Source organism: Anarhichas minor, unplaced genomic scaffold (assembly GCF_050575085.1).
Source record: "Anarhichas minor isolate MPS153535 unplaced genomic scaffold, ASM5057508v1 ptg000009l, whole genome shotgun sequence".
In the NCBI taxonomy this organism is placed as follows: Eukaryota; Metazoa; Chordata; class Actinopteri; order Perciformes; family Anarhichadidae; genus Anarhichas; species Anarhichas minor.
Window position 1 is genome coordinate 6,375,931 of NW_027466455.1, and position 23,917 is coordinate 6,399,847.

Here is a 23,917-nt window from a genome sequence, read left to right on the forward strand (position 1 = left end):
CCAATTTTGAATAGTCATAGCGCCACCTACTGGTAACAGGAAGTTAAAGTCTTTATACTTTGGCTTGTTTCTCTTAGTAGGTAAATCAAATCAACATCAAATTAGTTCCACACAAATATAAGAAGTTCATAATGCCAGTTCATGAAGCTTTTGATGTTTCGTCGAACGCCGTTGCCGTGGCGATGCAGTCTTCGCCGTTAACAACGAAGGTCATTTTGAGAGGCTAAAAATGCTCGAAACATAAGCAAACTTGGCAAGCAGATTACAAGCCCAAAATTTAGTTATGGAATATGATTTTATTGGTTCAGATGGCAAATCGGCTCAATAGCGCCCCCTACAAAATTTCGACGAAGCAGCCCTCGCAGTATGTTTGACCTAGATGTATGAAATTTGGTAGGAACATGTATCACATATGGACTTAAATAAAAGTCTCTTGGGGCCATGCTATAAACCCAACCGGAAGTCAGCCATTTTGAATTTGTTATGAATTTCTAGTGTCGTTTTTGTCATTTCCAGGCGCTGGACTTTAACGAACTCCTCCTAGGGAATTAATCAGATCAACTTCAAATTTAGTCGGTACAGTCTAAAGACCTTTGTGATGAAATGTTACTCAAAGCTTGTTGTTTCGTGAAAAGCTGTTGCCGTGGCGACGCATTCTTCACCATGAAGAATTAAGGTGTTTTTGAGGGGCTAGAAATGCTCGAAACATAAGCAAACTTGGCATACACATTTAAAGCCCAAAATGTAGTTATATAATATGATTTTATTGGTTCAGAGTGGCAAATCGGCTCAATAGCGCCCCCTACAAAATTTCAACGAAGCAGCCCTCGCTCTACGTTTCACATAGATTTACAAAATGTGGTAGGCACATGTATCACATGTGGACTTAAAATAAAGTCTCTTGGGACCATGCTCTAAACCCAACCGGAAGTTAGCCATTTTGAATTTTGTATGAATTTCTCGTGTTTTTTTTCCATTTCCAGGTGCTGGACTACGAACTCCTCCTAGGGAATTAATCCGATCAGCTTAGAATTTGGTCAGAATAATCGAAAGACCTTAGCGATTAAAAGTTACTAAAAGCTTTAGGTTTCATCGAACGACGTGAATATGGTGTGACGGCCATTTTACATGGTTCACCATGTAAAACTGTCCCAAACTTGACATGCTTGTTGACTGTCATGGCTTTAGGACTTTTGCATGCCAATATTAACTCATTGTCATAGCGCCACCTACTGATAAGCACGGACATAAGCAGGATTCTATAATTACAGCGGCCCAAACACTGACCTTATTGAAAGGGTTTGTGGGCACACCATGAGAAAATAATGACTTCTCTGATCTAAATATGTGCATAGTAAGATGCTTGGAGAGCAGAAATTAGATAAAAGTGGTTGTCAAGCCACTGTCGGTGTGCATTAGCATAAATGATCTGTCCAGAGCTTCTACATGAGAATCAGGTGAAACGTTATAATGAATGCTTCACACTACAATCTAAAGTTGCAGAAGAACTTAAAATGAAAACAGTGTTAAATTAAAGTGTTCAAGTAAAAGCAAATGGCACTACTGTTTTGTTAACTTTCATGTAAGTCCAAATACAATCAGTCTGTTATGTTACAAACACTGAAGCGCATTCACACACATTTATTTTCTTAATGATCTTAACAGGCTTACATTTATGATTGTATCGGAGGTACACTCAAAACATTTGAAGCTTAAGACCTGGCAACATGATCTTGCTACGCTGCTGGTCTACGGAGGAAATATCATCTAACTCGTGCACGCAGTGTATGACGGTTACAGAAATGCATGGCCAGAGTCCTGCTAGTACCCTCGACGTGCGTGAAGTTGCGAGGGCCCGATCAATGCTGCTCGCAGCTTTAATTATTATTATTATTATTATTATTATTATTATTATTATTCTCTCGAATGAAACACCTTTTTGGGGGCTTTATCATGTCCCCAACACCCCAATATTTGGTGAGCATATCAGGACTGCGGGAAAATTTGATATTTTATGGGTCTAATGCTCGAGCATGACAAAATTGCTCGCTAGCGCCCCCTATTGTGAGTTGTCGTTAAACGCTGTTGCCGTGGCAACGCGTCATTCGCCATGAAAAATGAAGCTTATTTTTCTGTGACTTAGGATGCTCAACAAGCCTTGGAACTTTGCACAGGTGTCATAGGTGATGGAAATAAATATTTCATATGGCTTTTTGGCTTGACCCTTTCAAATTGCCTCGATAGCGCCCCCTACAAATATCCAAAATCGCAGCCCCAGCACTACGTTTGACCTACATGTATGAAATTTGGTAGGCACATGTATCACATGAAGACTTAAAAAAAAGTGTCTTGGGACCATGCTCTAAAATTAACGGGAAGTCGGCCATTTAGATTTTTGTGTGAATTTTCCCATGATTTCTAGTCGCTATACTTTAACGAACTCCTCCTAGGGACGTTGTCAGATCCTTTTCAAATTTGGTCAGTATAATCTAAAGACCTTTGCTATTTAAAGTTACTCAAAGCTTTACATTTGATAGAATGGCGTAGCCGTGACGTGGCGGCCATTGTAGGTGATTCGCTATTAAACAACAAGCTGATGTAACTGCACTGGACTTGCTCAAATATGTCCCAAACTTGCCATATTTGATAACAGTCATGGCCTGAGGATGTCTACAAGCCAATTTTCACTCAAAGTCATAGCGCCACCTACTGGCAACAGGAAGACAGCGTTATGTGACAAACTGAATCCGATTTATATGACATTTACATGATGTGGTCTATACTTGATGTAGAGCAACACAATGCATGTGTGCGCGTGTTCTCTAGCGTCACAAAGTGGATACAGGAACTGGTGGAATATTTGCACTACATAATTTCCAGCGTCACACAGTCCAAGCATTAAAAATATGTCTAACTTGTGGGCACGCTGTCTGATGGTCGCAGATATTTATGGCCGCTTCTGCAGGCATCCCGCCAGTACCCCCAAGACGCGGGAAGGTGTGAGGGCCCGTACATCGCTGCTCGCAGCTTTAATTATTTTTATTTTTCAGGCAAAGGCTAGCGACCCACCAGTTGAGAATCACTGCTGTAAAGTATTGGTTGTGATGTTGCATTCAAGCCAGATCAAGACACTTACTCAAAGTTTTTAAGTCAAACATTTAAAGTTAAATATTTGCATCACAAAGTTATGTGATACAACCATTAAATATACAGTAGAAATCATTTCATTAAAGGTTCTCTATACAATATTCAGAGCATTAGTATAGCATCAACCAACTATTAGCCATATAAAGATATAGTGCAGTGATGTTCACCTGAGCAGAGAATAGTCACTCTGTGTTGTAATCTTAGCTTCGTTGTACTTTGTTTACATTACCAGGCTAGCCGTGAATGCCTTTTAGTGGATGTTCTATATCGTATAGGCTTTACCCTCTTAGAGCTGTTGGCAACATGCTATTGGGTTTATCCCCATGCACAGTCAAAGATTTTTCTGGGGTCCTTGTGTTCTGCACAAGCCCTGTTGACGTCCAGATTTGTGATATATAACAGCCATGCAACCCTAGTTCTTATCCCATTTTTTCTTCAGCATCAAGCCTTCAACAAGTGAAGAAGTAAAGTAGTGTCCCTCGGTTTACCCGTTGCTGTACCTGCCACTTCCTCCAATCGGATCTTCATCCCAGCTGAGAAAGCTACCCTCGCACTGTCCACATGCCAGTCTCCATGAGGAGCTGCGGCATCAAGCAAACTTCATAGTTCTTTGTGTTGAAGGTGGCGGGACGGCAGCTGGGCAGATCACCAACATACTTTGCTGACGGATGAGCTAGACATATCCACCTCCGCCTTCCCAGACATCCCGGATGAGGACCGCTGTGATGGGCTAAGGCACTTTTTTACCTGACGGGCATTATAATATCTGGCATAGATCTGAGAGGCATCGCGATGGCGGCAGAACAACCAGCACCTGCTCACAGCCTTCTTAGGTGTATATGTCTTATCAGCAGTAGCTGCTGGCCAGGCATCATCCGCTATGGTCTCGCTTCCCAGAACTTCTCTTCTCATACCAACAAAAACCGACAGGATAAACCTGATTTTGGACCTGTCTCTGTTCAACAGGTGTATTATGAAGCAGCTTTTTTTCACATGCTGACACTCAGACATTCATTGGAGTGTATGTGTCCCAACAATTTGTTCACTTCCATTGACCTGAGAGATTTACCCGGGTGTGGTTATGAATTCAGTCACCATGAGAGAAAAGCTGTCGTCAGCCTGGCGTGATGTGCTAAAAACACATTGCGCCCCACAGAGGGGTGACGGGACTGTCAAGAATCTGCTATGTACGTATGTATTATGTTTAGGTTGTTATAGCTAATTACCCTGTTCATGACAACTGTAAATGTCTATATAAGTCACCTGCTTGTCTCTCCGGATGCTTTCTGGTTTTGTTTTTCAGTGTATTGTGGTTTCTAGTGGAACTAGGGGACTTTAGTCTTGTTTCATGATCAGCTGAGGTGCATGTAAACAGAAAGTATCAAGTATAACAAAAGTAAGTTTAAAACTGCTACAATGAGACCTTGCTGCTGTCTCTGTCCAGAATTTAGTCCCTGCTGGTATGCAGCCTAATGCCCTATGCAAGACTGCAACAACTCCCACCAGAACACAGCTCTGCAGTGTAAAGTTCCCCTTTGATATTCTTCCAGGAGTTTGTTTTCTTTGCTGGAAAACAAGTTATTTCTCTAGTGGACGGATCCACTGGTGCGCTATTTACCTTTTATTTATTTGTTTCCCTTTGGATGGCACCATATAAATCTTACTTAAGCATGTGACAGAGGATTAATACACATAACACACAATTCTTCTTTTTCAGAATGTCATTGAGACACCCAAAAGACTCAATACCCATCAAAGGAGAATCAAATCAATCAGCATTTTATCAGCAACATCCAATGCTGCTAAGAGTGTTTTTCAAGCTGGAGGCACTGATAGCTTTTCTAGGGCTCATTTAATGGTCGGTAAGCCCTTGCAAACACAAACAGACAGTAATCATGTTTGCAGTCACTTAATTACTGCTTGTGTTGTCTGATCACTAAAGGCAGTAAAGTGGGAAAAGCCAGCAGCGCAGCAAGTAATCGTAGTAACGTGGATAAATACAACAGATCCCAGATGCCTTTTTTCAATTAAGACACCAGAGAACACTGCTCGAATGTCTACATGTGTAAAACAACAGTACCAGTGTTGATCTGATCAATCAGCTGTGTTAAAATGTGTGTATAAAATGGCTGCTATGGATCACAATTCCGGACTTGTAAAGAATAATCTGCAAGAAGGGTAAAGCTTGTTTTAAAGCATGGGTAGGCAGTTTAATTGAGAAGCATTTTTTCTATATTTGTTTAAATTCTCACACGACAGCAATCAATAAATTAAATCTCTCACAAAAAAAGAAAAAAATATGGTATCTATCGCTGTCTATAGACTGAAATACCTGCGTGTCTACCTACCTACCTGCAAGTGCTCATTGACTCCATTGTACATGACCAGAGTCTTCCCCAAGGCAGCTGTGATTACTAAAAATACGTACCTTGTTTATGTTCTCCATGATAATGTTAGGTGTTTTTCTTACATGTGAAAAACACATGGGGACATAGGATACATTCAGTGATCAACGATGTGCTTCCCTCTTTTTCTCAATGCTCACTCATGGACTCGTCCTCCAGCAGCAGTCAGGCAGTATGCTTTCATGTGTTTTGGTGGATTGGCTTTAGAGCAGGGGTCTCAAACTCAAGGCCCGCGGGCCGAATCCGGCCCGCCACGTCATTTTATGTGGCCCACGAATCTGCCAGCAAAAAAAAAATAAAAAATGAATTAAAAGTTAGACTTGATAATAAAAATATCCCCGTAGTCGAAATTATGAGATAGAAAGTTATAACTATGATAGAAAGTCATAATTCTGATAAAAAGTCATAACTATGATAGAAAGTCAAAATTATCATAGAAAGTCATAATTCTGAGATAGAAAGTCGAAGTTATGAGATAGAAAGTCAGAATTCCAGAATCCTGAGATAGAAAGTCAAAATGATGAGATACTTAAACACAGTCACAGAAGCAGCTCTTTGGCTGGTTACTGTACACTTGAAATGGAAATGTATTGTGAGTACATTGAAGACTACTTTAAACGTGGCTTTACAACACATGAAATACTTCACGTGGGATTGTGCAAACGCACCCTTGAAAGGATTTTAAGCTTTGAACAAAGTTATTGTAGTAACTTGTTTGATATTTGTCTTTGATCTTTGATAGAGTAATGTGGGTTTCTTAACCCTAAATTAAAAGGATTTAAGTTATAATAACAGAAATGTGCTTAAATATATTTTTACATTTATATAACTGCATGTACAATATTTTTACACTTGAATAAACAATAATCAAATGCAGACAGTTATTTACCAATATGTTAGGAGTAGTTACATTTACACAGTCTTACATTTACAACCGGCCGTTTGAGGGCGACCGTGATGCTGATGTGGCCCAGAGTGAAGATAAGTTTGAGACCCCTGCTTTAGAGGGATGCCGGAAGGGAGGGGCTGGGGTTTTTGTCAGTTGGATACTTTTGTTTCTCCAAAATTGTCTAACCCAGCTTTAAGGCATTACAGCACAAACACTGACTACAGACTTTTGATAAAAACACCTGGCACACTCCATTTACAGCTCACACCATGTCTTCATGGGCTGTGTAGCGAAACACACAGCAGCTGCAACCTTTCATCAACGCCTACACTCTGTTCAGACACAGCCGACGTTAAACGTTAAACGTTGCCCTCGGCCCAAGTCACAATCTATGTAGTCAAACGGTCAAATCATAAAAAATTGGGCTGGTGTAAGGCTTCACTGAACAGTCTATGAGACAAACTACTGAAAAACATCAGATTCATCATTCTCATCTATTTAATTTAAATCCACATGTTCCTTCCAAATTTCATACCTCTAGGTCAAACGTACTGCGAGGGCTGCATTGGAGAAATTTTGTAGGGGGCGCTATCGAGCCGAGCCGACTTGCCACTCTGAAGCATTAAAACCATAATATGTAACTATATTTTAGGCTTTAAATGTGTATGCCAAGTTTGCTTATGTTTCGAGCATTTTTAGCCTCTCAAAAGCACCTTCGTTTGTCATGGCGAAGACTGCGTCGCCACGGCAACAGCATTCGACGAAACATCAAAAGCTTCATGAACTAGCATTATGAACTTCTTACATTTGTGTGGAACTAATTTGATTTTGATCTGATTTTCCTTACTAAGAGAAACAAGCTAAAGTATAAAGACTTTAACTTCCTGTTACCAGTAGGTGGCGCTATGACTGATTCAAAATTGGCCTGCAGATGTCTTATTTATTTATTTATTTATTGGTTTATTTGAACAGGACAGTGCACATTAATAAAAACATTTCTGCAAATGTGCCAGAGTTAGCCAAAAGGCTATTTTTCATCTGTAGTCCCAAAGGCAGATGTTTACAAAATAAACCCAAAAACAATGTAAGATTAAAGTTTAAAAGGTTATACAATATTGACACCTAATGCGTGGACAAACAATGAAAAAAAGTGAGAATAACTATGTTAAAATAGAAACATGGACTAAAAACAGTATTATGCTGTAGTTGTTTAGACACTAAAAAACATCCATGTCAGAGGCACAAAACAGGACTGGAGTCTAATCAAACATGTGAAATCTGGTAAAGATCGAAATTTACCGAGCCGCCACGTCGCCGCCCTTCAACAACTTCCTGCAATCTTCACAATGACGCATTATCAAGGTCTTAAGGCTTTTCTGAAAAAAATGGAGAGGGATCTGATTAATCTGTGAGCAGTAGGGTACACAACCTATTACTTCCTGTTGCCACTAGGTTGCGCTATTACTATGATTCTAAATTGTCATATAGATGTCTTCAGGGTCAGGATCTTATGACATGAGAAATTTGGAGCAGATTAGACAATGTACGGCCGAGTTACAACAACTTCCTGTTTCGTGGCGAATGGTGTTTGGCCAAATTTCCTTGTTATTTTCACCGATCCTGAATTTTGTGCAAATTTTGAGGAATGGATGTGTAGCCCAAGCACCTCTTTTTCCCCTTGAAAGACGCAGAATAATAAGAATAAAAAACATTTGAAGAACAATAGGTCCTCCGCTCCGACTACGTCGGTGCTCGGGCCCTAATAATAATAAACATTTGAAGAACAATAGGTCCTTCGCTCCGACTACGTCGGTGCTCGGGCCCTAATAATAATAATAAACATTAGAAGAACAATAAGTCCTTCGGGCTCGGGCCCTAATAATCCTTTGGATCTCAATAGGGCCTTCGCGCCCTGATGTCAGTTGCTCGGTCCCTAAAAATCAAAATGTTCAAGACAAAAACTCAGAACATGATTTGATATGCACAAGTATTGTTCCACAGACTGCTGACTGACGTTGCATGAAATTACCCTTTGACCTCTGTTTTCATTGCTTTCTCCTCCTCTGTCGGTCTGTCTTTCAGGTAGTGCTGGTAGGTTCAACCATAAATGAAAGAGATCAGATGCTGTTCATCAGCACAGACGAAGGTTCCTCCTTCCAGCGACAGTCCATCTTCTTCAACCCGGACACGCTCATCTTCCACCCGAAGGAAGAAGACAAGCTCCTGGCCTACTGTAAAGATGGCAGGGTGGGTATCACAGTGCCGCAGAAACATCAAAATAATTAGCAGCCTCTGGAGCTGAAAGAATTAGCAACAAGACAACAGTGATGCATTAAATCAAAATTTTTCACACGCACCAGCAGAACAGGAACCAAAGAAAAGAAAACCGTGCATTTACTATACAGTAATACAACTATAGGGCAAATCTTTAAATGCATGGAAAATAAACTGAACAGGGGCCATATGTAGTATCAAATATACACACACTAAGACACTCTTTGATTTCACATTTCATAGACATTTTGCAATCTCACTTGGTTTTCTATAATGTTTTTCTGAAAAGAGAAAAAAAAAAAAAAAAAAAAGTTGAGTCAATGTTCCAGATGCTCTTAAAAGATTTGGTTTTAGTAGAATGTGGAACTTGTTTTCATAGTTCTGGCCATCGTGTACTTCAGTTGTGATGAGCGGTTCGATATTCAGGTAGGTTGTAAACAAGCAGTTTAGCCAGGTTCAGTCAAGAACACTCTCGTCAAAGATTTTTAACCATTTATTGCAACAAATGGAAATAAATTTAAACTTGGCGCTGGTGGTTCCGCTCTTAAAATGCTCCCTGGGTTTAGCCAAGCAGCTACTAAGACAAAACAGGGAGCACCATGCATAAAGCCCCCAGGTATACAGGAATGCAGTGGTGGGCTGTGCATTTTATACCTGGGCCTTCACTGCTGTCCTGCAGCTGAAACACAGCCACGGTTGTTATTTGTTTCGTGTCAAAATGAAGCCAACACCTGTAGATAGAGTGTGTCTCCTCTCTGCTCTGACTGCTGCGCGAGGCTTCTGTGAGAGTACCCGCTTGTGTGTGCTTTGGGGCGGCGGCGGAGGAGCTCACGGCAGCACCCGCTGCTCGTTCACGAGAGTGCAGAACGTACGTGCTCTAACGTCAGAAAAGTCTCCAACGACACCAGAACAAGTCGCTAGATTTGTCACTAGTAGCTTTTGACAAAAAAAGTCACCAAGAGGGTTTGGAAAATTGCCAGATTTAGCGAGAAAGTCGCCAAGTTGGCAACACTAGCACCGGCTAAATGTGTCCCCAGAGCAACATTGGACGTAACAATGGTTCCTATCACATATTAAACCAAACAAAAATCCATCTTCATAAAACAAGTTGTACAAATAATAATATATAAACAAGCATATTAAAGCTACTGCAGATGTACAAACAAAAGCAGTTGACTTACCAGAGCTGCTGTTCACTATTTAAAGACAAAGTCCATCCTCCTTTCTTTGATAATAAAGAGTTTAATCTCACAGTTGTTCAGTACATCCGTGCGTTTTAGTTCCAGTAAGAAGTCCTTCTGGATTCATGGACGCCAGTGAAGACAGTCGAGCCTCCCCAGTTGTATTTCTTGAATACGTTTTAATGTGTTTGAGGGCTGAAAATGTCCGCTCGACAGAGGCAGCAGATATTGGGATTGTCACCGCCCAACATGTCAGGCTAGCCCACTGACCAATCACGTATGGCTAGGCCAGCTAGCAGGCTCTGGCACGTCAAAGAATACGCCCAACATGTCAAACTAAAGATCTGATTGGTTGAAGACTGACAATCAACAATATCGTCCCCATTCACTTAAACTGCACATGGATTCACTTGTGAGTCTGCAGGCCTCGGGCCTCTGTTCTTACCTAGAGACACAGAGGTGAGATCTGATTGGATAGAAGCTCTACTTAAAACAAGCTGCACTGGAAGCAGAGCGACTGAGGAAGACAGTAGCTGTGCAATGAGAAAATAAGATGGGAAAAATATTTTTATAAATTATAATACATGTAATATATTTACGAAAAATGATTAAATTATAAAATAGCTATAACTTTGTGATTCTGTTTCGGCCAGCAGAGAAGGCTTTGCAGGCCCTGACGGCCCATCACTGCAGGAATGAGCCCGAAGTAAACTTTGAATACCATTTCAAGCATTTTCTATGCAAAATGAACTCTGAACTAAAAAAAAAGGGTGGAGGGGACAGAGTTTTGCCAGCAGTATGGTCTGGAACAGCATAGTCGTAGAAAGGATCAGTGAGGAGGGAGTGTTAGGTTCGAGGACCTCTCGAAACTGGGAGAACCGCACGTGGTCCAGCCGTGCAAAAAAGTCAGCCGGCTCCAATTATAATCAAAAGTATTTAATACCACAGAAGCTAAAACAATTGCAAAGTGAAGTACACTATTTACAGTATCTATAGATATATTTACAGCATCGATATAGAAATATGATCCGCGGAAAAGAGGCCATACACATCACAGCCAGGAAGCTTGTTACCTTGCTGGATGAAATGAGATGAACTAAAAGAATTCCTCTGTATCTCCTTACATAGTTCGTAAAAGTTCACAAAATGTCCGTCTTTGTTTCTATTGGTTTAAATCCAGCTAGCTCCTCCTCGCATCAGTCAGCTGGAGGACCCTCGGAGCGGGTGTGATGTTCCTTCTGCGTGTCCCTGTAATGCCGGTCTAAAAATCCCTGTCTGACCCTTGGCTATTCTTCACAGTTTAATACATTCAATGACTGTCTTTTATGGCTTAACACTTCTATGGTAAACATACTGTAAACATACTATACATTCGATAAGAATTTGCAACTTTGGCAAAGACTTTGACAAGCATATTTGGTAAGTACTTCCTAACATTTTACTATCCACCTCTAAGGGTGCTATAAATCCTACTAAGAAACACTTCTAATTATAAATCCTAAAACACACTTCTAAACCTAAATTTCCTACAGGAGTCATAATTAAATGAACCTCCTTGAGGTGAGAGTGGGCTGTGATTTGTGTGTGGCCAATTGGAAGCTGGTTACAGCTGGGTCGTATGACTTCCGTGTCATGCATGAACTAACGCGATACTTTTTGGAGGTAAAGCCATAAGAGTGAACCTAAATTATAGGTTCTAAACTGTCATTGCACCTGAAAACTGTGTAAGCCTACAAATTGAGCGTAGTGTTAGTGCTGGCAGGCCACAAAGTCAAAATGCTGGGCTTTCCATGTATGCATGTGGAGGTGCAGAGAGCTCCCGGAACAGAGCCATATTGTAAGGATTACAGATACTAGAACCCAAAAGCACAACTCGGAGACAAGATTCAGGTATAGATTTCTTTACTTGGTTAAGGCAGGCTCAACACCGGGAGGTCAGTCCAAAAGGCAAACAAATCCAACAAGGGGCAGGCAAAAATCCAAGGTCGAGAAAACAGGCAGACAGGGTCGGAACAGGCAGATCAGAATAGTACGATATATATAACACTGGAGAGCTTGGCAGAGACACACAAGACAATCTGGCAGGGAACAAGTGCAAGTGAGGGGACCTAAATAGTGAGGGCTAATGAGGGAATGGGCTGCAGGTGAGATGGGTGTGGAGGACCAGGTGAGGGGAATGAGAGATGATCGGGTGTGAATGGTAGGATCTGAAATGACAGGAGAGTTAGTAAAATAAGCAGACAGGATGAAAACAAACTAATATGAAGGGGAATTCGTGACACATATTGCCAAACATAGATCACTGCAAATAAAGTCAAGGATTTTCCTGACCACTGGTAGAGCGGGTCATACTTCAATCAGAAGATTGAGCAGGCTGTGCCTGCGGTGAATGGTAAAAATAATCCTGATGGGCAAGTTGCACCTTGCATGGTAGCCCCTGACATTAGTGTCATGTAGGTGAATGACATGTAGTGTTAGAGCTCAGAGTGTTTGGAAGACTAGAAAAGCGCTATCCAAGAACAAGTCCATTGACTGAAGAAAAGTAGGTCAAAGTTGAACCAGGAAGTGGGTCTGTAAACTTTGATGTTCACAATGGACAGTTTTAGGTAAAGATTTTATTGTTAACCTTTTTTTCTGGGGATAACCCGTTCGGAACCCATTTACCTTTAAATACCCCCCCAAAAATTGTTTAATGGTCCATTTCATCTCAATTGGATGGAGAATCTGAAATAGTCTTGGAAAACTTTTTTTAAATTTATTAAACACGAGTTAATATATTTTCCATGAATGGTTAACTCATACCAATGTAGAAAGTGAGACATAACAAATGGTATACAGTTATTTTGTATGAGCCTCGTCGTCACTACTCAGAATATCCTCAAGGACCTACAGAAAACTGGATGTTCAATACCTCTTGAGTTGAATATAAGTGGAAGCTGGTCCATCGAGAGAGGAGTTTGCCACCTCTATTTTTGAGAGGCAAGAACTAGATCAACATGTAAAAATAAATAGTTGGTGGAATTAAACCATTATCAAATCTCAGTATCAACTTATAAAATATTTCTCTCTTCTTTGGAAAAAATCCATTATTGAAATTCCAATAAAATGGTACGACAGAGACACCTGCAGGACTGGCAAGAAAGTGGTGGTGGAGGGCAGGTGCAGACAGGCTCCTGCTGTCGTCCCTTGGGACAGAACCTCTATCAATTTAATGTAATCAATGTTTTTCATGCAAATCTGTGATTGGCAAAAACATGTAAATGACCAAGGATCAGAATAAAATATTGATATTGCGTTGGTCCAATGATGATTTCCAAATGTCGTCAGTTCTCAATCACCTCATTGTATGTAATGAACTGGCAGTAAAGCAATACTGTACATCTTACAGTAGCAGATTATAAAATAAATCATAATGTGCAAATTGGGAGCTTTTAAACTTCTCACCAAAAAAAAAGAGAAAACATTTTTAATTAGGCTTTTCTAACAGAGTCTAACTTTTCTTTATTCAGATTTAAGTTGACCTTTTTTTATTGAGCAGTAGCTAGCTACTTGTGTTATTCAATGCAACCGCTAGCTTGTTGCAGCAGCCCTGAAGGACCAGTGCAGCAGTTTTGCTGCAGCGGCAGAACGAAGTGGATGGAGTGCTCTGCTGGCAAAGCCTCGGGCCTCACTGTCAGTGGCCCAACGTGCTGCCGCACTTCTCTGACTGGGACTGAATCCCAGGGAAAGGAGTCATAGGCAGCAGTTTTCTGAAAGGCTTCCATTGACACATTACTGTCACGGGGTGTGGTAGAGAACTCAAACGCAGAGTAGCGTGAAGCAGGTGTTTATTAAACACAAATAGGAATTGTTACCATAACACAACAGGGAGTCCAAGCACAAGACAAGAGACGAGGGGGAAAATCCAGCAGGAACGAGACAAGGCAGGCAGACGGGGAAACTGGGAACAGGACAAGACAAACGGGCGGGTAGAACACAATAATCCGGCAGTGAGTGACTGAGATGCAGGGGTTTAAATAGTGGCTAGAACAGGTGAGGAGAGTTGTGCTGATGAGGGAGTGCTTGATTAGTGATCAGGGTTAGGTGAAGGGAGTTAGACTGGTGCTGAGGGAGTGGCTGACAGGTAGAGTGAGGAGCTACAGAAAGACACACACAGAACACAGAAGGCAGAGCCTGATCGTGACAATTACAAACAATACTAATTCCCATCCACAGCCTGCAGTGATTGTTTTCAAAAAATCTTGTTAGCCATTGTTTAACTGCTTAATGTTTTGCTGAACAAAAGAAAGTAGCGATACATTTCAATTTGTCGTCATATCCCAGTGAGCATTTCCCGTTAAAAAGATGGTCACCGGTGAAAAGACAGTAAAAAATGAAAGTTTTTTTTTCAATCGACTACCTGAAGACTTTGAACTTTTACATTTAGACCATCTCTCACCAGGATTTGCATTAGTAAATTTTTTCTATTCCTCTGCATTGTTTTAATAATAGCATATTGCCAATTTGGCGCCGAACTAAGACAACATATCCCAATTTCTCAGTTGAAGGCCAATATTGCTAATCCCGGTGATATATGGTCTAAACGTGAACGTTTAATGAACTTCTTAGTTTTCTTACCTTAGTTGTTGAGAACATTTTTCAATTTTGAACCAGTTCTTAATGTCTTTTAACAATCTTTTTAACCCCCAAAAAAAGCTTACGATAAAGTTTGTGGTAATTTATATACGTAGTCATACTAATAAACAGTTTCCACTTAAAGGACAAAGAACCATGTAACACAGGCTTCAAATATTTTTTCAATTGTTTTTTAATATAAAAACAATTAAATATATAATTGAATCTTTAACTACAATTACAATGAAATAGAAAAATACATACATACAAGTCTGCCTTTCCTTCTTTAAATGTTGTTGTCAAAGCCACCCAGGAACCTGTTTCAGATGTTCTGCCATATTTAATTTGGACATCTGTAAATAAAAGTATTACAAATAAATATCAAGAAAGTTTGAATGTCCATCAAAATGTTTGAAATATCTTTCATCATAACTGCAAATTGACATACACAGCTAAGGATAAACATAGGGTAGCTTTAGTTAGGAGTTAAAATGACGATATGCTGTTATTAGCACAATGTAGAGGATGAGAAATTCACTGTTGCAAATCCCAGTGAAATAGGGTTTAAATGTGAACGTTCAAACATCATCAACTAGTCAGTGTAAAAACTAACTTTTGATCCAGTTTTGAACATCTTGTTTTTTTTAAAGTATTTTCAACAGGAAAATACTCACTGAGATATTATATATAGTATCAGACTGTACAGTGTATGTTGCTGTATGCCAAACAACAATGTTTTGAGCCTCTTCATGTTTACTCTAAACACAGTTTAAACTCAAACCATGTACTTAAATAATGTGATTGATAGATTCTAATGTGCTTTGCCCTTAGTCCTTGCCTCACGCTTTGCCATGTTTGCTGAAAAAGGGTGTGTGGCTTTACAGCAGTCAAGTTCAAATGATGTGAAAGACTGATTAGCAATAGTGGGTTGGAACCTACATGAGACATAAAAAAAGTCTTAAGACAAGATATAAAAGAGGCACAAGGCAACATAAGTCAAAAAAGTAGGATTGAAAACGAGTCAAATAAATAGAAAATGTAATTACTGTCAAACATCTTTTAGTGATGTCAGCATGTTCCCAACATTTATAATAAAAACAAAATCTACAACATGACAGTAAGAAAAAATAAACACGAAGAGAAAGAAAACATACATGACTGACTTTAGAGGTTAAAAGCAGATTTAAATAGGTGAGTTTTAAGTGCAGTTTTGAAGGTGGCGAGTGATGGAGAATGTCTGAGGTGTTGGGGCAGGGAGTTCCAGAGGGAGGGGGCAGCAACGGAGAAGGCCCTGTCCCCCCAGGTCCGATGCTTGGACAGAGTAGGGGGGGTAAGGAGGTTGGCGTCGGCGGATCTGAGGTTGGGAGTGTGACGGTGCAGGAGGTCTGAAAGGTATGAAGGGGCGAGGTTGTGGAGGGCTTTGTATGTGATGAGAATCTTGAACTAGATTATTTGCTGTATGGGGAGCCAGTGGAGGTTTTGAAGGACTGGGGTGATGTGGTCTCTGGTGTGGGAGTGGGAGAGCAGACGGGCAGCTAAGTTTTGGATGTATTGTAGTTTATTGATGATTTTGGTGGGTGAGCCGTACAGGATGCTGTTGCAGTAATCCAGTCGAGAGGTGATGAAGGCGTGGATGAGTGTTTCAGCGGCTGCGGAGGAGAGGGAGGGGTGGAGACGGGCGATGTTTTTGAGATGGAAGAAGGCGGTTTTTCTGTGATTGATGTGTCGTTCATAGGAGAGAGTTTGATTGAAAATGATCCCAAGGTTACGGACATATGTGGAAGCAGGAACAGTGGTGCCATCAATGCAGAGGGAGAAGTTGTGGAGGGATTTGTTTAATGATTTGGGGCCGATGATGAGGACTTCAGATTTGTCGGTGTTGAGTTTGAGGAAGTTTGCTTGCATCCAGGTTTTTATATCTGTGAGGCAGTTGGTGATGGTGGAGTGGATGGTGGGGGTGATGGACTTGGTGGAGATGTAGAGCTGGGTGTCATCAGCCTAGCAGTGGAACTGGAGACCATGGTGGCGTATGATGTCGCCAAGGGGGAGCAGGTAGAGGATGAAGAGGAGGGGACTGAGTACTGAACCTTGGGGGACACCTTGAGAGACTGGGGCTGTGTCAGACTTGAATTTGTTGATGCTGATGAACTGTTCACGGTCAGAGAGGTATGATTTAAACCAGGAGAGGGCTGTGCCAGTGATGTGGAGGGAGGACTCGAGACGGGAAAGGAGGATGGAGTGGTTGATGGTGTCGAAGGCTGCGCTGAGGTCAAGCAGTATCAGGATGTTGAGGGAGTGTTCATCAGAGGAGAGGAGGAGGTCATTGGTGACTTTGATGAGGGCAGTTTCTGTGCTGTGATGAGATCTGAATCCGGATTGAAATGGTTCATACAGTTGGTTTGAGTCCAGGTGGGTTTTCAGTTGATGGGCAACAGTGCGTTCCAGTATTTTAGACAGAAAAGGGAGATTGGAGATGGGTCTGTAATTGTTGTGAATGTCGGGGTCAAGGCCAGGTTTTTTGAGGATGGGTGTGACTGAGGTGAGTTTGAGGGCGGGAGGGACAGACCCAGTAGACAGGGAGGAGTTGATGACAGAGAGGAGGTGAGGGCGGAGGGCCGGGAGACAGGCCATAACTAAAGTGGAAGGGATAGGGTCGAGGTCACAGGTCGGAGTCTTCATGCCAGAGAGTGATTTATTGAGATCCGAGGGGGAGATGAGAGAGAATCGGGAGAGTGACCGGTCAGTTAGTGGAGGATTTGCAGATACAGGGTTGGACGAAGCGGGGCTGGAAGTGGCCAGTTGGTTGTAGATGGTGTCAATTTTAGCTTTGTAGAACGTCAGGAAGGAGTTGCATTTTTCTGCTGTGGAGGAGTGGGAGAGGTTGTCCATAGGTTTGAGGAGTTTGTTTATTGTGGAGAAGAGGACCTTTGGGTTGGCGGAACCAGAGTGGATGATGCCAGAGTAGTAGGTGGAGCAAGCAGAGTTTAGAGCCAGTTTGTATTGCTGTATGTATTCCTTGTAAGCCAGGGTGTGAACTGTGAGGATGGGATGGGGGTGTCGATCTCCATGATGATGGCTAGATGGTCGGAGATGGTGAGGTGGTTGATGGTGATTTCAGTGGAGCAGACCAGGTCCAGGATGTGACCGCGGTTGTGGGTGGGGAAGTCGATGTGTTGAGTGAAGTTGAAGCATTTAAGCAGGTCCAGAAATTCTGTGGCAGTTTTGCAGTCTGAGGAGTCGATGTGGATGTTGAAATCACCAAGCAACAGGATGGAAGGTGAGACGGAGCAGAGCTGGGTGAGGAATTCAGATAGGTCGGAGAGGAAGGCAGGGTTGGGTTTGGGGGGGCGGTAGATAATTGCAATGACCAGGGGTTTAGGACCAGAGAGTTTGAATGAGAGGTGTTCAAAAGAGGATGGACTTTCGATGTTAGTCAGGCTGGTTTTGATGTGTTGGCGGTGAAGAGCGGCAATTCCTCCACCGCGGACACCAGGGTGTGGTTTATCCAGGTAATGAAATCCAGTTGGGGTGGTTTGATTGAGTGCGTAGTAATCCAGGTGTTTTTGCCAAGTTTCAGTGAGACAGAGGATATCAAGGTTGTTGTCAGTGATGAATTCATTGATGATTGGGCTTTTGTTGCTTAGTGACCGGGTGTTGAACAGAGCAAGCTTCATGGAGTGTTTTGTGATTGGTTGTGAGGTTTTGGGGAGGGTTCTGAGGTTGGCTGCATTCACGTGCTGTTTGGTATGATGACGTAATGAGGGAGTGGTTGTACGACGGTGCTGGGTCCACAGAGACGGGATGGAATTGACAGAAGTGGGGTTGTAGATGATGAACTTGTGCTGGGAACCGATGTGAACATCACTGGGATGGATGTAGCTGAGGTTGTTTTTGTTTATGGCTTTGTGAATGCAGTGTGAACGGGGCAGCCTCTCTGTCACAATAGTGTGAATAGGGAGAGCTACAGCTGAAGGGGTTGATGGCATAGAAGGCCAGGAGGGGGAGCAGTCATGGGAAACTGTGCTCTGAGGTGGCAGCGTAGAAGAAGAAGGGGCGTGTATGTGGAAAGTAAATAGTCAGTCATGAATAAATTGCTTCCTCCGCTCTGGATGTGCTGACATTTTAGAACTAACATGATGACTGAGGCATCACACTGATATCCTTTGTATTAGTTATGTCTTGTTGCTGGGGTGCATTGAGATGATTCAGTCAGATGACACATGAACTTAATCATGCACTAGAAGAAGAGCTGCAATATGATACCAGTGCTGGCTATGCAGAAGACCTCAATTCCCAGGATAGGATTTTTTTGTCTGAAAATAAATATAAATTACATTCATAATGAAATGAAATTAGACTGTCAGAGTCTGCTCCATGCACTGCTTACCTGCTGCCTGTAGTTTTCCACTCTGCCTGCCAGCCACTCCCACCTTATCAGCTCACCCCACTCACCTGTGCTACCAGCTGCATCCCATCTCCAATCAAGCCAGTACTTAAACCTCTCCTGCTCACTCACTCATTGCCAGATTGTTCTTTGCCATCTGTATGCAAGACTCACCAGCACTCTTTGGACTGATTTTCTGGTGTCAACCCAATGCCTGCCTGCCTGCCTGCCTGATTGTAATTCTGGAAATCACCTCAGACTTCTGTCCCTTACCATGAGTTGTGCCTCAGTGTCCTGGTTTGTCTTCCTCTCCCCTTGGCGTTTGGCTTTTCCCTGGAATGTCGCGACAGTATCAGTTTTCCAGTCCACTTACTGTGGCTCAGTGACTTTCACCATGTCGCTACAATTGTTACTTTGTGTGTGTCCTGTTACAATTTACCTGCTGGCTTCTCCAACCACTGGCTCACCCCGACTTACCTTACACCTGCTTCCTACTGGTTTGTCTGATTCTACTGAGTGCTTACCTAGTTCCGGACCCACTCCTTCCTCGACCACGTTTCTTGCCTGCTCCTTCACTGTACCGTTGCTCGCACTCACCTGTCTCCCAGTTCCGCTCACCCAGCCCTATCCCCGGTCCAAGGACTCTTAAGACTGTACATTTAAAGATTGTTGTTACTTGCATGTTTGCTCTGGTATCTGCTGAAACTAAAAGTCACAACCAACGGTCCCTGCTTTCCACTGCTGCATTTGGGTTGTTACACAGCCCGTTACAGAAACATTGTGGCTATTATGAAAGGCAGCCGAGCACAGCAGCAGCAATGCTGTGAGAGACGCAGAGGTTAAGCAAGGCAGCTGTCAAGTGCTGCTCATGCTGGCAGTTTGACCGTGGCGTTATGGCCTTACATTCCTTCTTAGTCACTGGTACCTTGAAGTGATATTAAAAAAGAGACAGACAACGAATATAAAATAACAATGCAACACCACCAATTACTGGTATGGGGCTTTGGACAATGTGTCAGTAACATTATTGTCATTTACGTCAGTGGTTCTCAACTGGTCTGACTGCGGGACCCACCATCACCCCTTAATGATAAGCTGCGACCCAAATCAATGAAAATGTTCAACTTCTCAAATGTATTTAATGAAAAGATGGAGCAGTTTGAACCTTATCTGAAAATGCTTAGCTCCCTACACTACATCGTAGTGTAGGGAGCTCTCTTGTACAGAGAAATTGTTCCTGTAAGTCCCCGTCCCACATGTTTCACGTAAACAAGTAAAACTGCTTTGTTTATGTCTGTAGATTCGTCCATTTGTAATGCAAAATGACCACTTGCCTAAATTCGAGCTGTGGTCTGTTGTTTGATGTCATCCAACATGTCTTCAATTCCTCTACTTATAGTGTCATTTGACAGAGGTATAGTTTTCAGTTTATCCTCTGCAGATATTAGCATTACAAGGCATTAACTCCAAATATTGTTAAGGAGTGTGAATAGAGAGCACTCCGCTGCATAAAAAATCCCCTTCAAAATAAGAGCACAGGATTTTTATTTATTTATTTTTGATATAGGCAAAGGCCCGCGACCCACTTTTGGGTAGCGACCCACCAGTTGAGAATCACCGCTTTACGTTAACTTGGCGTATGAGTAAAGACTATCTGATAAATCCCGGATTTGGGACAGCGCAGTGAATTGAATGACTAAGGCTTGTGATCTATACAAACAACCAGGCCCTGAACCCACTTATATCTCTTTTTTTTTTTCAAAATAGTTTGATTATCTGAACTTTTTGGAGAATAAACTGTCAATACCCAAGTTATTCACTTGCAACACCCTCCCACCTGCACCAGCAAGGCATCGACCTGCAGTTCAAATGTGTTCGACATATTGAGGACTGGAGCATTACAAAGACTCATGTTTACGTCTTCACAAACAGGCGACCAGATATAGTTCATCTTATTCTTCAGAAGGTCTGTTAAAAGAGCCACACCAGTTTAAGTTACCTCTATAACAGCCATACCCAGAATTCTTATCAGCTCTTAGTTTGTCGCTGGCGGAGGATATTGGTCAACGGCCCAGTATGAGTGATAAATGCAGTGATTTCTTGTGCCCTTTGAGACAAGGGGATCTGCCAATAACCTTATGAGATTAAATCTGCTCATTTTATTTATTTAATTTAAAAGGGGCCATTTACAGTATAGAAAGAAACTGTCACAATGTGATGCACCGTACCAGATTATAACATTTGTAGTCCTTTTTCAGGTCTAAACCGAGACTGTAACAAACGGTACAGTGTAACAAACGGTACAGAGTAAAAACATACTAAACTGTTACACAAGAAAGAACACACATGGCGCCCACGCAAAAAAGCTGTATGCTTGTCAGATAAAAGCAAGACATGAAGACATAAGATACAATTCCAGGTTAGTGAGTACATAGCTGAGCAGCTTTTAACAGACTTGTTTGTTTTGAGAGAGGTGCAGCTCCTCACATTGTCAGGCACCTTGCTGACCTCCACTGATTTGTGGCTTTTAAAGGAAAAAGCTGATTGCCCAAATACAGTGCAGCCAAATGGTATTGCGCAATTTCTTGTTTATTACCCAAAGTCACAAAGTAAAGATAATCAAAAATTCTCCAGAACCTGGAAATTATTGATTATATATTCTTTATTTACAAGTTTCTTAAATTTCGAATTTGGATCCAGTATCATGCCTAAATATGTGGCAATGTCAATCCTTTAACTTTTGATGAAAAAAATCAGCATTAGGAGGTTGTGCCTGGTTTTAGAGAGAATCATACCTTTTAATGTTATTAGCAGTTAGACTCGGACATGATTGCTCAAGCCAGTATGTTAAACCCAATTAAATTGGCAGCTGCTAACTCAACTGTTTGCATGTGTGTATACAACAGTGTCACCACAATACATTTTTAAGTTATATCAATACACTGTTTTGGGAGATTGGTTGTTATTAGCAACAATAGAGCACATGCAAGCCCTGGCAGAGGCCCTGGGGCCCACACAATGTGAAGAATTGATGTGCTGGTCATTATAATGAGTATCTTGTTACAACAAGCATGTATTGGGCTTGTTACCGACATACAATAGATTGGCATCAGTGTAAATGAACAGTTTACTCCATGATTCTTTTCGTTCTCCAACACTCTTTGGACCAATGATAAAATGAAAAAGTTCAATAATCCCTTATGGGACAGCTTTTATATCTGTATATTATATATTTTGCTCTTTTGTATAACCTTCAGCCATCCGTCACTTATCACGAAGATCTACCTCTCCTTATAGTTATGGATAAACTGCCACTATAAAAGCATCTTGTTTGTTCTAACAAGAAGACCTAATCTTAAATATAAGATGCTAATTTAATTTGCTTTCTAATTTATTCATTTATGTAATGGTTTATTTTCTGTTTTGTAGCTTTTGATTATGATCACTTATATAATTACATAAATATTTCTTGAGGCTTCGTAATTTTGTATTACTTTTTTTTCTAGCTTGTTTTGCTGTTATTTTAGAACAGCAAAAACATCATTTTAAAAGAATAGAAAACCAATAAACCAACCTATGAATTCCTTTTTGAACATGTATATGACACAAACACTATAATCACAATGTCCATGTTTAAAATCCCACCAGAGATCTTTGGTGTGTGTGTGTGTCTGTGTCTGTGTCTGTGTGTGTGTGTGTGTGTGTGTGTGTGTGTGTGTGTGTGTGTGTGTGTGTGTCAGTGGCGGGCCGTCAGGGCCTTCTCTGCTGGCCTAAACAGAATCACAAAGCTATATATATATATATTAAAAAAAACAAAAAACATCTTTTATAATTTAATATTTTTTCTTAAATACACTACATGTATTATAATTTATAAAAATATTTTTCCCATCTTATTTTCTCATTGCACAGCTACTGTCTTCCTCAGTTGCTCTGCTTCCAGTGCAGCTTGTTTTAAGTAGAGCTTTTATCCAATCAGATTTCACCTCTGTGTCTCTAGGTAAGAACAGAGGCAGAGGCCTGCAGACTCACACGTGCATCCATGTGCAGTTTAAGTGAATGGGGACGATATTGTTGATCGTCATAGTGTTCAACCAATCAGATCTTTAGTTTGACATGTTGGGCGTATTCTTTGACTATCAGAGCCTGCACGCCGGCCTATAATGACGTCAGCATTACATGCCGCCAGTGTCCATGTGTAGCTTTCCCGCGAGGTACAGAGTGTGCTGTGATTGGTCAGTGGGCGAGCACGTGACTATCGTGAAACGAAACTTAACAGCCAGCAGAGGCTGATGGGTAGTGAATCACATCACGTGATGCAGCTCAGCCAATCAAAATGCATTCTGACTGAGTGAGATGCACCATGATAGAGGAACCTGAGCCGAGGAAAGACACTGCAGAGCAGTACGTTCAACATTCGCGTTGTGAAAGTAAAATCCAATGTTAATCTCTTTGGGCCGCAGCTTGTCATTAAGGAATGACAGTGGATCCCACAGCCAGACCAGCTGAGAACATTATGTTTTCCTGAATTTAGGCTTTTGCATTTTCTAAATGCTCTAGCATTATTCAAATGGCTCGTACCGAACGGTTTAATACGAAGATGTACATAGTTACAACCTTAAAAATGAATAATAGCTGTGGTGCCATCATGTGTTTATAAGGTGGTATTTCTAGGTAGAAAATGCACGGCCTGCCACTGGTGTGTGTGTGTGTCCCCCCCAATTATTCTGTTTCCTGTCACTTCCTATTATGGGTCAGATGAAAAACACAAGAATAATTTAAAAAGCATATCTGGCCTCAGTATTTGATAAGTCAAATAATTTATTTATCTATATCATTGCGAATTTTTTACTTAACTTTTGTAATACTTTTAATACAATGACATTTCTGCAACTTGTAAAGTATACCTTGAGGTGGAAATGGAGGGAATAGAGGTGGGACGATTGGTCAAATAACTAACAATAATAATACATTTTATTTATATAGTGCTTTTCATAGTACTCAAAGACATTTTACATTACAT

General features: G+C 41.3%; 1 protein-coding gene across 1 annotated transcript in view; it reads left to right on the plus strand.

Annotated features, from left to right (window-relative positions):
* The window catches only part of sorcs2 (sortilin-related VPS10 domain containing receptor 2), a 284,143-nt gene that overhangs the window by 178,309 nt on the left and 81,917 nt on the right, over positions 1–23,917 (plus strand). Inside the window, exon 4 of the mRNA XM_076087245.1 lies at positions 8,524–8,688. Coding sequence (XP_075943360.1) covers positions 8,524–8,688 — 165 coding nt within the window. The remainder of the gene's footprint in view (positions 1–8,523; positions 8,689–23,917) is intronic.